At 39.6% G+C, this 17500-nt stretch overlaps 1 protein-coding gene across 2 annotated transcripts in view; it reads right to left on the bottom strand.

Moving 5' to 3' along the window:
- Positions 1-776: 776 nt before the first annotated feature.
- The window catches only part of myo1f (myosin IF), a 49417-nt gene continuing 32693 nt past the window's right edge, over positions 777-17500 (bottom strand). For both annotated transcript variants that reach the window (XM_062028362.1, XM_062028361.1), the window contains 10 exons: positions 16484-16628; positions 16309-16423; positions 16040-16209; positions 12078-12223; positions 9002-9148; positions 8790-8938; positions 8645-8707; positions 4063-4264; positions 2153-2313; positions 777-1374 (listed from right to left, as the gene is read on the bottom strand). In XM_062028362.1, coding sequence (XP_061884346.1) covers positions 1298-1374; positions 2153-2313; positions 4063-4264; positions 8645-8707; positions 8790-8938; positions 9002-9148; positions 12078-12223; positions 16040-16209; positions 16309-16423; positions 16484-16628 — 1375 coding nt within the window. In that variant the 3' untranslated portion in view covers positions 777-1297. The remainder of the gene's footprint in view (positions 1375-2152; positions 2314-4062; positions 4265-8644; positions 8708-8789; positions 8939-9001; positions 9149-12077; positions 12224-16039; positions 16210-16308; positions 16424-16483; positions 16629-17500) is intronic.

Raw genomic sequence — 17500 nt, forward strand, 5'->3', positions numbered from 1 at the left:
ATATATTTATATACATACATATATATATACATATATTTATATACATACATACATACACACACATATATATATATATATATATATATATATATATATATATATATATATATATATATATATATATATATATATATATATATATATATATATATATATATATATATATATATATATATATATAAATCGGGCGTTCATGAGGGACGACTGTAAATATTTAACACATTTTGATAGTGCTATCAAACCACTTTGTAATCAAATTACAATTTAAAAGGATACAATTTAAAGCAGAGAAAAGAAGGTAATGTGCAAAGTTGGGGCAGCTAGTGCGTGTGCCTCACAATAAATACGAAGGTCCTGGATTCGATCCTGAGCTTGGGATCTTTCTGTGTGGAGTTTGCATGTTCTCCCCGTGACTGCGTGGGTTCCCTCCGGGTACTCCGGCTTCCTCCCACCTCCAAAGACATGCACCTGGGGGTAGGTTGATTGGCAACACTAAATTGGCCCTAGTGTGTGAATGTGAGTGTGAATGTTGTCTGTCTATCTGTGTTGGCCCTGCGATAAGGTGGCGACTTGTCCAGGGTGTACCCCGCCTACCGCCCGAATGCAGCTGTTGGTGAATATGCGAGTGCTGAATTGCAAAAAGTTGGGATAGTAGCGGTTTTAGCTTTAATGGTGCCCTCGGCATGATCCCCCCCCCCACACACACACACACACCTCTCTTGTGGCAATGATGGTTAGTTATTTTTAAAGGCAAAAAGCACATACATCGATACAGACCGCATTAACTGTGTATTTTAATTACACATCCATAAAAAAAAAGACTTGGCAGAAAATCTACAATACATTAAAAATGGGGCAAAAGAAAATGTGTGAAATTTGAACCAGCTTGCATGAATCCAGAGAGATGTTTGTTACAGTGCAAATATAATTACATACAGTACATTTTTGTTCTGTGAAATGTCCACAGTCAATGAGGGGAGAATACAAGACAAATGCAAACAACTTAGCGTGTGTTAACACTGGCAACACCAGAATGCAATGCAGTAATTAGACTCATTATTCTCTATATGGGCTGTAACTTAAGCTTTATTGCATAGCAGGCTGAAAGAGGTGTCAATGGGTCGGAGGAGATTAGCCAAAGATCTAGTTGCTAGGTTCTTTTGAACAGAACAGTGCCAGACAACAGCACGGGTGAAACATGACACATGGTCAAATCTGCGTTTTACCGTCTATGACCAGAATCGCGATGCCTCGCGTCTCCATGAGGTGTGTCCACTTTCAACAGTCGTCTTTCCTCTTAAATCTTTTCCACGTAATTACCAGGGAAGAGACCTTCCTTCCCCCTGATCCTGCCAGTCCACCACCCTGATGGATCTGCAGACATAAAGGGTTACAACGTACCATGTTATGGTGTGCCACCTAATGTTCTTCCAACATACTGTAAGGCAGTGTTTTTCAACCACTAGTGTGCCGTGAGATACAGTCTGGTGTGCCATGGGAGATTATCTTATTTAAACTATTTGGGTTAAAAATATTTTTTGCAAACCAGTAATTGTAGTCTGCAAATTAGGTGTTGTTGTTGAGTGTCGGTGCTGTCTAGAGCTCAGCAGAGTAACCGTGTAATACTCTTCCATATCAGTAGGTGGCAGCCGGTAGATAATTGCTTTGTAGATGTCGGAAACAGCGGGAGGCAGTGTGCAGCTAAAAAGGTGTCTAATGCTTAAACCAAAAATAAAGAAAAGGTGAGTGCCCCTAAGAAAAGGCATTGAAGCTTAGGGAAGGCTATGCAGAACGAAACTAAGACTGAACTGGCTACAAAGTAAACAAAAACAGAATGCTGGACGACAGCAAAAACTTACTGTGGAGCAAAGACGCCGTCCACAATGTACATCCGAACTTGACATGACAATCAACAATGTCCCCACAAAGGATAAAAACCACTGAAATATTCTCGATTGCTAAAACAATGTAGATGCGGGAAATATCGCTCAAAGGAAGATATGAAACTGCTAAAGGAAAATACCCAAAAAAGAGAAAAAGCCACTAAAATGTGATGATTTCTGCTGGTGGTGTGCCTCCGGATTTTTTCAACGCAAAAAATGTGCCTTGGTTCAAAAAAGGTTGAAAAACACTGCTGTAAGGGTCCACGCACCTTCTTTGACCAGGTCAAACACGTCATTGACCTCGAAGCTGATCTCGTCGGTGTCCTGGCCGACGTACTGATACAGCGCCCGGCAGCGGGGTCCCTGAGGGCGAGGCTGAGGTTTGGGAGCAGGAGGAGGACGCTGACCAATACTCTGTTTCCTCTGTTTCCTGTCACAATAAAAGGCGGGGAAAAATTAATGTCACTGCCTTCAAATTAGTAAACAATTACAAAAATGACTAAATATTTAATAATCATTTTTCTGACTTTGAGTCTAATTACAGAACTTCCCATACATGCATTTATTTGTGGCAGCCCACCAGGACACATTTGGAGCGCCACCAAAAGATTTGGCACCAATTGTTCACCCTTGCTTATAAAATATTGTAACGGCTTGTCGTTACAACTCCATAGGCGTCGTTACTCTGCTTCTTAACACACTACTACACGTCTGGTCTGCAAGGTAATTAAGAAGACATAACAGGAGTGATCATGTTGCCAACTTAGCGACTTTGTTCTTACAGTTAATAGAGGTGGGAATTTTTGGGCTCCTCACTATTTGATTATATTGCAATTCTTGTGGTGACGATTCAATTCAGAATACATTTTCTTATACAACAAAATACAATGTACCGAAGGCTAAAATACTAGTTTAAGGCGAGAAAAAACCCAATATGGGTTTGAACAATTCGATCATTTTATTGTAAGGTTAAATATCACAATATTTTGGTAAATCGATGTATTGTCACTAGGGATTTCAACCAATAGAATAGAATAGAACATACTTTATTGATCCCTGGGGGAAATTCAGCACCACAGGTCGCTCACAATAGACAATAAACATTAAGGTATTTTTACATGTGAATAACATAAATACAGTCTATTATACAGCATAACAATAACAGTGAAATACTTTTTCATAACATGGTCACTACTGCCTAGTTTCTCTTGTTATATTCTTATTTTACTGTTATATTTTTATTCTCATCGTTGCTTTTTATTTTTATTCTATTGTAATATTTTTCTATTTTGTCTCCATTTATACCCCCATTATTTACTTTTTACAATTTTGTACACTGCTGCTGGAATTTAAATTTTCCTGAGGGAACTCTCCCGAAGGAATCAATAAAGTACTATCTATCTATCTATCTATCTATCTATCTATCTATCTATCTATCTATCTATCTATCTATCTATCTATCTATCTATCTATCTATTATTCACATGTGAATAATATAAATACAGTCTATTATACATTTAAGTACAGTCAAAACAGTACCAATTCCTGGTACCTGGGAATCGATGCCGGTACTCAACAATACCAACTGTCAGTACTTTTGTGTATTTATGTGTTAATAAATGTTAAATTGTTTAATAATACAATCTAATTTTTTATTTAACATTCAACAGTGAGCTGATAACTGTGCTGTCCAAGTGTTTGTACTGTAAGTCTTATACTTAGTACACACCTGCTGTTTGATTGTAATGTGCATCTTATGTAGTTTTCCAGACCAAATTTGGAGTTGTTGAAATAGTCGTGTAAATCGCTAATGCTAATCAGTAGCATGTTTATGACACAGCCAATGTAAGTTAGCATCCAGCTAGCGCATTACTGAAAGTTTGAGTGTTTTTTATCAGGCATACTTGCTTTGTTGGCGTGGAAATTTGTCAATATTACAGAGAGGCAGTTTGGCTGAGGCCACGTCACTGAGGCTGCTTGACTGCTTGTTTCTCCGCCTTAGCCTGCAACTGGACGTTACGTCTTGTGCAACAAAGGCGTCGAAAAATATCTCACCGTTTGATGTCACGTGAATCGGCAGTACTAATGGAATTTAGTCGGTGCCTATAAAAGTACCGAATCCATCAGCTGACCTGCTGTGATGATTACCCTCCCCCTTCCTGTATCCTACTTTTCTCACCCTGACATGCCCTCATCCGGAACATTAAGGAAGTCCATGTTCCTCTGGTTGTTGTGGTTCTGGGTTGAGACTCTGGCTGCTTTCTGAAAGCCCAGTTTGGGGAGTGCCCCTTGCGGAGGCCGGCTCTGTTTGTGCGGGGAGGAGTATGTGATGTCGGATTGTTTGGGTCTTCTGGACATCTTGTTCGCTCCATTCTGGTATGCTGTGGAAAAACAGAGTAGATGTAAGACTAATCACCGCTAACGAGGCACAGCAACGTCATTTCGTTGTATGTACTTGAAGGAACCACAATATTGAGCTGGAACTTATCCCAGCTAGCTACGTTGCTATTATGGTTGACATTTGAACCAATACGGTGCTAATTCCCGGTACCTGGGAAACGATACCGGTACTCAACGGTACCAATTTTTGGTAATTTTGTGTGTTTGGTAAATATAAATTAGCTGATTATGATAACTGCTGCCCAGTTGTTATTTCAGGGTTCAGGATGCTTTATTATTGTCCATTCTTTAACATGTACAAGACATATAAGAACTGAAATTACATTTTCGGCACAGTCCCACTAAGAGCAGACATACGTTACAGGGAGACAAGAACAGGACCGCCAACGGATCAGCCACTTTACGGCGCTCCTTAAAAAAGGTGGGAAAAAGGTGATATCGGGAAAGGGGGGAAGAGTAAAAAATATCAGTCAAAGGCTATACCCTCGGGACGGGGTCCAGACTGAGTCCAAGGGAAAAAAACTAATTTTCCATAGCACACATAAACAAGTTACATGTAATCAATCAATGTCAATCAATGTTTATTTATATATAATCACAACAACTCGCAACAGAGGGGGGGGGAGTTGGGACCCTGGAGGCCGGCCTGCTGCTATAAAGCGCTACTCAGCCGTCCATCACCCCGAAGGAGAATCAAGTGGTGGTGAAGGCGTTCGGTGGGGTTGGGGTGTGTGTATGTGTATATGCCCATTGTCTGTGGGTGTAGTGGTGTTGTGTTCATAGGCCTGGGGCCGTTCTGCATGCAATGCAAGCAAAGTTCGACTTCCAGGTGTCGTTGAGGAGGGTCCATCTTTGAGAGTCCTCAGGGATGTTTACAGAACAGCCTGCTCCTGTTGTTGCAGCGTCAAGGCCATTCGAGGGAGATTCAAATCATAGATTAGGATTTTTGTTTTTCCGTGAGCAGACATTACAATGGCTTGCCTGTTCTATTCGTCCATGTTGGCTCTCATATACAATTTTTCTCGTTTCATTATCACATTTCTGAATCTCATTTGCCGATATGACACTAAGTTGCAAGTCTAAGACGCTAGATGGCAGTAGTGTATGGTTTATGGCAGGAGTGCCCATTACGTCGATCGCGACCTACCGGTCGATCGCGGAGGGTGTGTCAGTCGATCGCCAGCCAGGCATAAAAAAAAAGGCCTAAAAATGTGCAATCATCAATTTTCACTAAGACGTCACTTTCGTCACTTGATTGACATTCACAGCACCCGAGGATCTTGTGAGATGACGCTGGCTGCTGCCAGATCAGTATTAAGAAAAAATTACTGAAAGGAGGGCAAGAAACACTTTTTATGTCAACAGACTCTTGCGCCTTACCTGCTGTCAAAACTCTGCACAGTTCCTGTCTTCCGTTAGAGTAATTATGTATATATTATCACACAACTCTTATGCTTAAGGGCCGTTGCTATAGTTATTATCAATTGTGCTGGAATTGTATTTTTCTTTGTCTGTGCAAAGCTGGCAATCCAAAAGATTGCAAGCCAGTCTCGTATCAGTGTCTGTGTCCAGGAACGGTCTGCTGACTGCCAAGGCCGAACACCGCCGTGACGCAGACAGAGCAGAGACAGGTCGATATCACGACTGTCAGCACATTTGCATTTTTGTATAATCATATATTGTGTCTAACTGGAGCTGTCAAGATTACCCCCTTCCCTCAGCGACAGCTTCAGTGATGTAACCAGGGACCTCCCAAATAAATAGAGGAAGCACGTGGGCTGGACTTTTAGAACGTAGTTTGGATCTGTAACTACTAGAGTATAGCCCAAAACACGTGTCTCCTCAATTGAGCCAAATTTAACTCTGTCTCTGCGTGATTCCTTGCTTCTCGTCTGTTTAATAGATGTCATCAGTGTTTGAACCTGACATCTTCACAATAAAAGCGCTGCTTCATCCTGCCTGCGCTATCAAAATAAGAGTCTGAGAAAGCTGGCGTTCACAAGAGAGCAAGCTACGGAGTTTGCCGCCAATGTATTTCTTATAAAGTGCATAAAAAGGAGTATGGGAGCTGGACAAATAAGATGCCAAAAACCAACCACTTTCATGTGGTATTGGACAGAAAGGAGGACTTTTTTTCTCCTCCATTTGAAAATGTGGACGTTATCAGCACCACTGTCTGATTCCTATCAATGCAAGTCATCAGAATACACTGACTTATATTCTTGTCTTCATGAAAGAAAGGAATCTATATGTGTTGAACATGCTTGTATTATCATTAAACACCTTTAACTTGTTAACAAAAATGTCTCTTTCGTAAATAAATATATATAAATTATATATATGAGGTAGATCCCCTCGACTTGGTCAATTGAAAAGTAGCTGGCCTGCAGAAAAAGTGTGGCCACCCCTGGTTCATGGTGTGTTGGTCAGTCTGTTGAGCCCTACAATGTGTTAATACTAAAGGTGGGGGAAATAGTCGATTTTTAGACGCATTGCAATTTGGACTTGGACGATTATAAAATCGATTACTTAAATGTTGATAATCGATTCATTTATTTTAAATAAAATAATGCAGACAGTCCTAAAATGTGGTTGACTGCAGAGAGCCATCTCATCAAGAGATCCGACCAGCTCCTTCATTTTAGGGCACTTATGTTGCAGTTTTGCACACATTTCCATTAATTTAATAAATGTGAGAATTAATGTAACTGTTTCTTGTTACAAATGTACTGTTGTTTAAAGTTGCAAGTGATAAACGCTTATTTAGTGAAATGGAAAGAAATGGAAAACTAAAAGTAAAATTAAAGATGCATCAATAATTGTTTTAATCGAATCGCAGCTCCTGAATCGTAATTGAATCGTTAGGTGCCCAAAGATTCCCACCTCTAGTTAATACTGTCAGTATTGCACTCATTACGCACCAGCTGTTTGATTGTAACGTGCATCTTAGTTGTAGTTTTCAATAGGAAAGCCAATGTATATTAGCATCAAGCTAGAGCATTTTTGGAAAACTGGAGCCTTACTTTACTTACGTCGGAGCATTTTTTTGAGTCAATCTCTGTGTTGGCATTGAAAATTGCAACATTACCGAGGGGTAGATTGGCTGAATCCGCTCTCAGTGCTGCTGGAGTGATCGCCAAGTGCCGAAGTGCGAAAAGCTGGCTGACGTACTGAAACATGGCATCATTGGATTTTACGTGACGGTGCTGGTAGGACTGGCGGGATTCGGTCCGTGCCAAAAAAAGTACTGGATTTGGCTCCACTGTATTCTACATATTATACCTATGAAAGTGTGTAAAAGTTCAATTTGGAGACGTTTTGGAGCTAATATGTATAATCCTCCATCTTGGTAGTCCCATTCATTCAATCGACAGGGCATTCATCCATCCATCCATTTTCTACCGCTTGTCTCTTTTGGGGTCGCTGGAGCTTATCTCAGCTGCATTATGGCGGAAGGCGGGGTACACCCTGGACAAGTCGCCACCTCATCGCAGGGCCAACACAGATAGACAGACAACATTCACACTCACATTCACACACTAGGGCCAATTTAGTGTTGCCAATCAACCTATCCCCAGGTGCATGTCTTTGGAGGTGGGAGGAAGCCGGAGTACCCGGAGGGAACCCACGCAGTCACGGGGAGAACATGCAAACTCCACACAGAAAGATCCCGAGCCTGGGATTGAACTCAGGACTACTCAGGACCTTCGTATTGTGAGGCAGATGCACTAACCCCTCTTCCACCGTGCTGACAGGGCATTCAAATATAGTTATTTAATTTTTTTTTTTGTAAATAAAGTTTTATTTACAGCAAAACCACTGGCATCTTCGATGTAAAAAGAGGTAGCAACCAGCACCTGCTAGCTCACGTACGCCACCCCAATTCATGCTGACTGTGTGTGGCAAATGAGGGAACTTCAGCTTCTCTCAGTAAGATTTGTCTGTATTCATAGTCCTATTAGCAGGAATAATAATGTCACACGTGCATTAATAACATTACGCAGTGCAGAAAGTCTTGGTGTAAAACATGTTTCTGCAAACATTACATTAGAGACTTTGCTGACAAAGAGAAATAGCCACGCCCTCAACCAATGGCCCTGAGTGTGTCGACTTGCTCGCGCACTAGCAAACAGGAAATACTTGTTTCAATGAGAAAACAAATAATAGACCCTGCCTCGTCTGGTACACTTAGGACGTAGCGCACGCTGCAAAATCTATAAGTTCACCAAGGCACTAAGCAGACAAGAACTTCTGTAGCGGCAGCCTCATATCAACTTCCTGTTCTGTATATGATCAGGAAATGTGCAAATTTAGAGATTTTGAAAATGCTCCCATTGTAATGGTACACGGCGTCCATTTACCTCTGTCGGCTCTCTCATTTCGTCCTCCGCCGAGGGACTGCAGACCGCTCTTCCTGGTTGGTTCTGAACAAATGTTACAATTCCTAAATGTATGACTGTTCATTACATCATCACTGTTGTTGCGTCATTGTTTATGTTTACTTACTGGAAGACTTTGGTAGCCCGTTCCCTATTGTGATAGTGAGGGTCTTCCCTGCAGGTTTGAGCTCGGCCTGGTCCCCCGCTCCATTTTGGAACACAACCACCCTGGCGCTCCCTCCGCCCCAACCCTCCTTCTTCACTCTGAACTCCAGTCTTGTGGTGAGAAAGAGGGAACGTGTAGGATTTGGCCTGAACATGAAACATGTTTTCCTCTACCTGTCCGTGAAGGATATTGCCAGTTTCCTCTTGGTCGCGTCCTCGTAGCGTTTTGACAACAAGCTGAGGAACTCGGTCTTGAAGTTGGACTCCAGCAGACTGTCGTACTGCGCCTCGTGCAGGATGAAGAAATCATCCTGTCTCGTACTGAAAACAGTTTTTCACACAGTATGTTTACATTCAACTTTAAAATAATTTAATAATAAAATAACTTAAGAAATAGGTGTCAGGATACAACTTTTTCACTTCCAATACTATGGCGATATTGATCCGACATTATATCAGCCATGAATTATACATACTTTCATAATTTTGTTTGGACTTGCTCTTTGAGTTGAAGTGGAGTGGTCATTTGTTAAAGGAGCCACATGTAATCATTTCATGCCACGTCATCATTAAATGGTCTTGATATGTCAAAAGGCATTAATAAATAATGTTATTTTCGGATACCTCTATAACTGATAACAGTAGTTCAGCCGGGATATGCTCATTTCAAAATTAGATTTACAGCCCCGGAATCTTGTTATTGTTTTTATTTCGATGCCCCGCCCTCCACCGTTTGACCAATTAGAAAGTCTGTGAGTGTGTCACATCCAGGTTGCCAGTTATGCCAGGCCATCTTCGTCTAGCTACTGCCACTGGTAAAGTTACTAAACATGTCAGACCTTAGTAAATCTAAAAGGCCTCGTTACAATTCTAAACTTATTCATGACAAAGCCAGGAACAAAACGGATTTGTATTGGGGATGCATTTGAAAGATGAAGACGATTGAAGGCAGAGAAGATTTTTTCATCGGACGCCAAACTTGCTAATTTCCACCCTTGATAGGTAAGTAAGGCATTTACGTTTTCTTATTACTTGTAATAAATGTAAATGGAAATTTTGTATGTAAACTATATTGTCCAATACAGTCTATGATCTTGTCTAACAAAGCTAGTATGTTCGTGCAACGAATGCTTAGTGTGCTGGTGCTCAGGTCCTAATGTAATTCTTAGCATGCCCGGTCAATGACACATCGACATATACGGGGGAAATATATGCCTGTTAGCCTGTATGTTGACGCAGGGGCGCCGCTAGGGATTTTGGGCCCCATGAAAAGATTCTTTACAGGGCCCCCTGTATTATAATTTCATCATCATTTGGGGCCTCTCTGGGCCCCCCTCCATCATGGGCCCCTAGAATCCGTCTCCTTTACCCCCCCTTTTCGGCGCCCCTGTGTTGACGTGTCATTCAACTGACAGGGCAACATATATTTTCGACAAATAAAACCTATGTGGATATGGGTAGTGTCAGTGCCTATTTGGTTCTCAATATGCTGATACGCTGAGGAAATGGGTTCCAACATTAGCACGGCTGTCATGGCGATGTGTAACGTATGAACACAGCCAAATCCCATGATAAAAAAAGTTCTCATTCGTGTTTGCGTATTGTGGACTACATGTACCAAGTTATATGGCAACCTGAAACATTTGAAACAGTAGCTTATAGACATACCTTGGTAAAATGTCTTCTCTTTAGCTTTGGGCGTACATTAGGCTGCTAAGCATGCTCTACTTATTTTCACCAGTATAACCATCGCTAGCGTTGGTTGTAGTTCGTTTTAGTCTTTGTTTTCTGATAGTACTGACAATAACCATATGATTGCCATTTGTTGTGATATTGTACGCAGGCATGACGTACTTCTTCCTGAAAATAGCCAAATTTCTGTGTAAAATGTGTTGGTTAGAGATTTGTTATTGACAAAACGCTTGTCTATTCAGCTATTATGGTCCCAAGCACCTCAACCCCAAGTAAGAGGAAGTGGAAGTCTGAAGTTCCTTGGAGTAGCCCAGTCGATCAAGCTGGATTCGGCTGCGTGTCTGGCAACCTCAGTCAGGGAGAGGGGTAAGAGATTACAGAATTTTGATTGTGATTGCAGTACCATTTGTGGCCAGATTATTACATATGGCTCCTTTAATTTAGCGACGCCTAGAGATCGAAATAATTCATTAAGTTATGCTCATGACTAGTGATGGGTACATGACGCCTCAGTGAGTGTCTGGCACACTCACTGGATGTATTGACAATGTACTGATACAGTGTTGGTGTTTCACAATGGACATCCGCCCTCTGCTGGATTAAAATAGTCACTACATTTGAACTGCGAACAAAATGAAAGGTTAGATATAATTTAAAAATTTTTTTTTTTTCATGAATAGTGTGCAGAAAGGAATATGAAGTGCGCAACTATGTTCAATGAACCCAATAGTAATCAAATAATCAAAATCCTAATTTTCTGTTTTCTAAGTTCCATTTTATTATGTTTTTTATTACTTTCATTTAGATTGATGATGGAAATGAAAAAAAAAACTATGTTAAATGTGTCACACCAATCCCCCGACTTAATTTAGTTTTAGCTGTCACTTGTGAGCAAAAGAAGCTCTTCTTCAAATGACACAGCAGCTGTATCGATCACATGTTTTTTTCTCCCCTTAATGTGACACAAACATCCAGTATCCCTCCTTGTGTTTCGTAAAGCCTCGAAGCTTCAGTATCGTTTTACCCATCACTGCTCATAACGCAGTAAGTTCATTGATGCAAACACTTCCGTTACTGGATATTTTCTATCATATTCTGCCTTGGAGACTTTGTATCTAAGTAGAATGCAACTACGATTATATGATACCGTTGACAAATGTTGTGGTTTAGACTGCAATATTGTTCAATTAAGGACACTTATTACGTATGTCTAGCATGTGTGCTTAGTTGTTGTGTAGCGTAGCTTATAGCCCATGTTTACAAGATCAACCTTGTGTGCTTATTGGAGGACATTTGCACGATAAACACGCTGTAGGACTGCTTGTATCGGAGATTTTAGATGCAAGCTGAAACAATCTGATGCTTGTTTTTTCGCTAATATTGGACCGAAACCAGGAATCAATATCCGATCGAGACATACCGGTTATTTAGTTTTCTGTTCTTCATTTTATTATAATTGTTGACTTATTGCCAATTGAACCATATAATATTGAGCAGGTAAGACATTCTTTTTAGGGGCAGAATTCCACAGCAAATACAATAACAACATACAGTATACCTGAGAGAGACACCATCGATGCTCCCAAACTCCAGTTTTCGCTTCAGAACCTCCTTTATTTGCCCCTTTTCCGGACCTTTTTTCACTTTCTCTCGACCAATCAGATAAATGCCCTTGGGGGTCAGGATCAAATCTCTCTTGATGGACTGGGTTGTGAGAAAACAGGAAGTGAGAAAAATTTGTAAAAAACAGAAATGATGGGAGAAAAAGACAGGGGAGTGAGTGAAGTCCAAACGTACAGTAACTATTTCAAAATGTCTACTATGTCTGATATCCTGTGAGGCTATATATATATATACACTACCGTTCAAAAGTTTGGGGTCACCCAAACAATTTGGTGGAATAGCCTTCATTTCTAAGAACAAGAATAGACTGTCGAGTTTCAGATGAAAGTTCTCTTTTTCTGGCCATTTTGAGCGTTTAACACTAGAAGTCCCAGCATTTTTCTGTCTACCTAGAAGACCCAGAGAGGGGTCATTTGGCCCGACGCTTTTCCCGAATACACTAATCACTCATTTTGTTATGGTAATGAGGCTGTTAGGGGCAGTTTGTCTAGGTAGACAGAAAAATTATACATGTGGGAAATGCCGAAAGGAGCAATGGCAGTGCCAGGATTGTGAGTGACTGCTCAAATGTATGTCAGTCACGTCTACATGGACATGGTTTTTCATTCTTTGTAAATATGCTTTTTTCTTTGTAAATTTTTTTTTTTAAACTATTTTTGGCACACAAAAATAACAATTGCTTCTGCAACAACCCTCCACACCAAAACGGGGAAAACAGTTGCTTTTTCATTCTTTGTAAATATGTTTTGTTTTGTATTTTTTTTAACAATAAATGTCAGAGTGTTGATCCCTTCATTCTGTTGATCCTTGCAAAAACACACACAACCTACCTCAGAACTAAAGCTTGAGCTGTAAGGTCCCCTCCCCCACACAGGCTCAAGTGGCCCCCTGCCGTGTGCCACTAACAGCCACATTTTCATAACAAAAGGAGTGTCCACAGGGGGGACTAGGGGTCAAATGACCCTCTTGTGTGTTTTCTAGGTAAAAATGTCAATTGACCCTTCTCTGGGACTTCGCGTGTTAATTGACCCCACAAATGTGATGCTCCAGAAACTCAATCTGCTCAAAGGAAGGTCAGTTTTGTAGCTTCTGTAACGAGCTAAACTGTTTTCAGATGTGTGAACATGATTGCTCAAGGGTTTTCTAATCATCAATGAGCAAACACATTGTACCATTAGAACACTGGAGTGATAGTTGCTGAAAATGGGCCTCTATACACCTATGTAGATATTGCACCAAAAACCAGACATTTGCAGCTGGAATGGTCATTTACCACATTAGCAATGTATAGAGTGTATTTCTTTAAAGTTAAGACTAGTTTAAAGTTATCTTCATTGAAAAGTACAGTGCTTTTCCTTCAAAAATAAGGACATTTCAATGTGACCCCAAACTTTTGAACGGTAGTGTATATACACACATACATACATATACATACATATATACACATACATACATATATACCAGTGGCGTGCCGTCACTAGAGGCAGGGGAGGCACGGCCTCACCTATATATATATATATATATATATATATGTATATATATATATATATATATATATATATATATATATATATATATATATATATATATATATATATATATATATATATATATATATATATATATACATACATACATATACGATAAATGTTAATTGTTGAAAAAAATATATATATACATATATTTTTAATTCAACACTAAGCTCTGCTGTCCAGTTGTTATCAAATCAAATCAAACTTTATTTATATAGCATTTTTCATGCACAGGCAAATGGCTAACACAAAGTATCGTACAAAACAAAACAAAAATCGAAGAAGAGAATAAAACACACAGTATTGTCAATGACAAAGCAAAAATAACACATTGCATGGCACTGAGGATTTGAGGAAAATTGCCGCCTTTGAGGCGTCCACACTGGAGAATAACTAAAATCAACACAATAAAAAATAAATAAATACATAAATAAATATTTATTTATATATATATATATATATATATATATATATATATATATATATATATATATATATATATATATATATATATATATATATATATATATATTTATTTATATATATATATATATATATATATATATATATATATATATATATATATATATATATATATATATATATATATATATATAGATGTATATATACATATATATATATATAAAATAAAATCATATGAAAATATATGTAAAAATAAAATATAAATAATATATATATTACATCAATACGATAATAAAAACATAACATTGAGATAATAATAGTAGAAATATTGATTAAAATAAAAACAAACAAACAGTAAAAACAATAAAATAATAAAAAACAGATGATTAATAAAAAGCCTGATTAGAAAGGTGTGTCTTTAGCCTTTTAAGAAAATAAAGTTTAACGCTCTCTGCTGTCCTGAGGCTCATAGTGGCTCAACGCTGCCTCACCGTGGGTCTTTGTTCTGGTATTTGGTAAAGCTAAAAGGCCAGTGCTAGAGGACCTCAGCATCCGCGAGGGTTGATACGGTAAAAGCAGATCAGATAGATAAGAAGGCGCAAGGCCATTAAGACACTTAAAAACTAATAATAGAACTTTAAAATTGACCCTGAAGCGGACGGGGAGCCAATCCAGCGACTTTAAAACTTGTGTAATGTGCTCCCCCCTCTGGTCCTCGTCAGCACGCGTGCAGCTGAGTTTTGTAATAATTGTAGACTTATGATGTTCTTTTTGGGAAGGCCAGAGAGCAGGGCATTATTGTCTAAATGACAAGAAATACAAGCATGCATTAGCACCTCCATGTTGGCCTGAGAGAGAAACAGGCGGACTCTGGCTATGTTCTTAAGATGTAAAACCAATTTTTGTAATATTTTTAATATGTTGGATAAAAGTCAGCTGGGAGTCAAAAATCACACCCAGATTTTTTATAGACTGTGTTGGTTTCAAATCTTGTAATTTTGGTAAACGTTTCCCCCTCTGGTCCTATAACTAAAACCTCTGTTTTGTCCTGGTTGAGCTGCAGGAAATTTACTGCCATCCATAACTTGATGTCTGCAATGCAGTTAAAAAGGGTATCTATTGGTCCTGGTCTCTTGTTTCTTTACACTTCTCTGTCTCATTTGCAAGAACTGGACTGCATGTATTATATAGTAGACTTTACATGCAGTTGCAATTCCAAGACATTGGATGGCAATAGTGTATAGAATATGGTGCGTTGCCCTAGCTAGGAAGTAGTCCTTGCCATTAAGTTAAATGTTTCAGTGTTTTCTACAAAGTGTTTGAAAACGGCCTTCTGTTCCTTGAAGAATCAAGAAGTTTAAAGACAGAAGATTAAAAACATGTAAGTATTGTACTTATTACACTACAGCTGTTTGATTGTAACATACATTTTAGTTGTAGTTTTGATTACCAAATTTGGTGGTGTCAAAATCGCCACGAAAAATTACTAATGCTAATCTTTAGCATGTCTATGGCAAAACCAATGCCTTACTGTACTTTTAAGCGCCTACTTTCTGAAAATTGCAATATTACCTAAAGGCAGTCTGGCTGACTACTTGTTTCCAGGCCAAGTGCTTTAGCTGGTGCCGAGTCTGCAACAGGACGTGACGTCACGGGCAACAAAGGTATCAAAATATGGCCACTGTTTAATTTTACAAGAACAGGTACTCGGTTGTACCGACAGACTTCGGTCGGTACCTAAAAAAGTACGGAATTAGGTGCCCACACCACTCAGAACTAGAGTTCACTGGCAGGTGGTTTAACACACTTTATAAAGGTGTCAGCCCCGTTCTTCAGTCCGGTCCTCCAGTTGACCAAACAAATTGTACCAGCAGAGCAAACGGATTATGGTCCGTTTTAACCGGACCAAAAATGACAAGTGTGAACGTGCGATTGGTTTTACCTTGAACCTTCGATCAAACTTGTTGACGGAGTCTGCAAAGTCAACACGTTCCCTCTTGGCTAGGAACTGTCTCAGCTCAGGTTTTTGTTCTAGTCCCAGGTAGTCTCCAACAAAGTTCCTGTTGATGCTGTTTTTCCTGCGTTCTTTGGAGTTGTACAGGATGTCTGAAGCTGTTGATGTCACAATGGACATAATGATGGATTTCAACATGTGAACCGTGTGGACCAATGGGAGGCAGGTTCAAAAACCATGTGACACTTCAAACTCACCGTCTTCTCTCATCTGCTCATACTTCTTCCTGGCGATGTATCTTCTCCACGACTTCTGAATGATCCTGGCAAAAGTGTCAAACTTCCTTTCCCTCATCTCCTCAAGAAGAAAGAGCTAAAGGAGAACACGTTGCTGAGCATTCAGGCTCTTACACACACAAAGAAGTCTCATTACCGATTCTGGGTTTTTAACAAAGATCTTGGTGCGGCCCATCTGGTATTGGTCGTTGTCCATGTTGACAGAGCGGAGGAGGTGAAGCACCCCCTGCTGCTCTGGACCCCTCCAGCATGGCCACGTCTCAGCAGTCAGGATGGCGTACCTGGATACAAAAAGCATCCAGTATGGAATATGTGGGCAATCGTAGCACAAAATAGATTGATACATAGTGGGGGTGGGTGGATAGAGCAAAGTATCGATAGTATCGATACCATGGGTAGGATTGATATTTTTCAGTTTTTGTCCATGTATTTTTTTTTTCAAGTAAAAATGTACAGTGTAACGTCGGTTTATGAACCCCTCATTGTACAAACTTTGTGGTTTACGAACCACAGACCAATTAAAATATGCTTTGTTTTACAAACGTTTTATCCACCCATTGTGTGCCTGCAGCGTACCATTTTGTGCCCGGTAGCACATCCATTGTGGGCAGGCTAATCGATCTCCGGTGCTTATTCAGTCAGTAGAGCAGTACTGTTGTTAACTTCTGTGCTAATTGCTACTTTGTGTTCTTTTTACATGTTTTCGGCCATCTTACAACATTTTCCAAGGTTTGATATCTCAATATGAGTCCAAAGACAGCAATGGACAAGAAATGGGCTGTTTGAAACATTCAGGAAGTATCCACAGCGTTGATTCTTTACACTGCATGTAAAGAAGATTAGCCGACAAAATGAACTGGGTTTTATTTAGTATTCCTAATCATTGTAGCGACCTGGTTGGTAAAGTTAGGGAGTATTGTCATTTCAAAATGAGTGCACCACAGAGCTAGTGACAGTGTGTGTGCGTGTCGGCAAGGCGGGTGAAAATGAGGACAGTTCAGCTAGTTGTTATTAAATAAAAAGTCGATCCATCACCCCCTTTTTATGTTTGTTTGATATACAGTACTGTAGAATTTTTTTTTGCTAAAATATGGACTTTTGTCGAGGCTGGACCCATTATTCATATTTACATTGTTTCTTCTGGAGAAATTGG

Source organism: Entelurus aequoreus, linkage group LG19, assembly GCF_033978785.1.
Source record: "Entelurus aequoreus isolate RoL-2023_Sb linkage group LG19, RoL_Eaeq_v1.1, whole genome shotgun sequence".
In the NCBI taxonomy this organism is placed as follows: Eukaryota; Metazoa; Chordata; class Actinopteri; order Syngnathiformes; family Syngnathidae; genus Entelurus; species Entelurus aequoreus.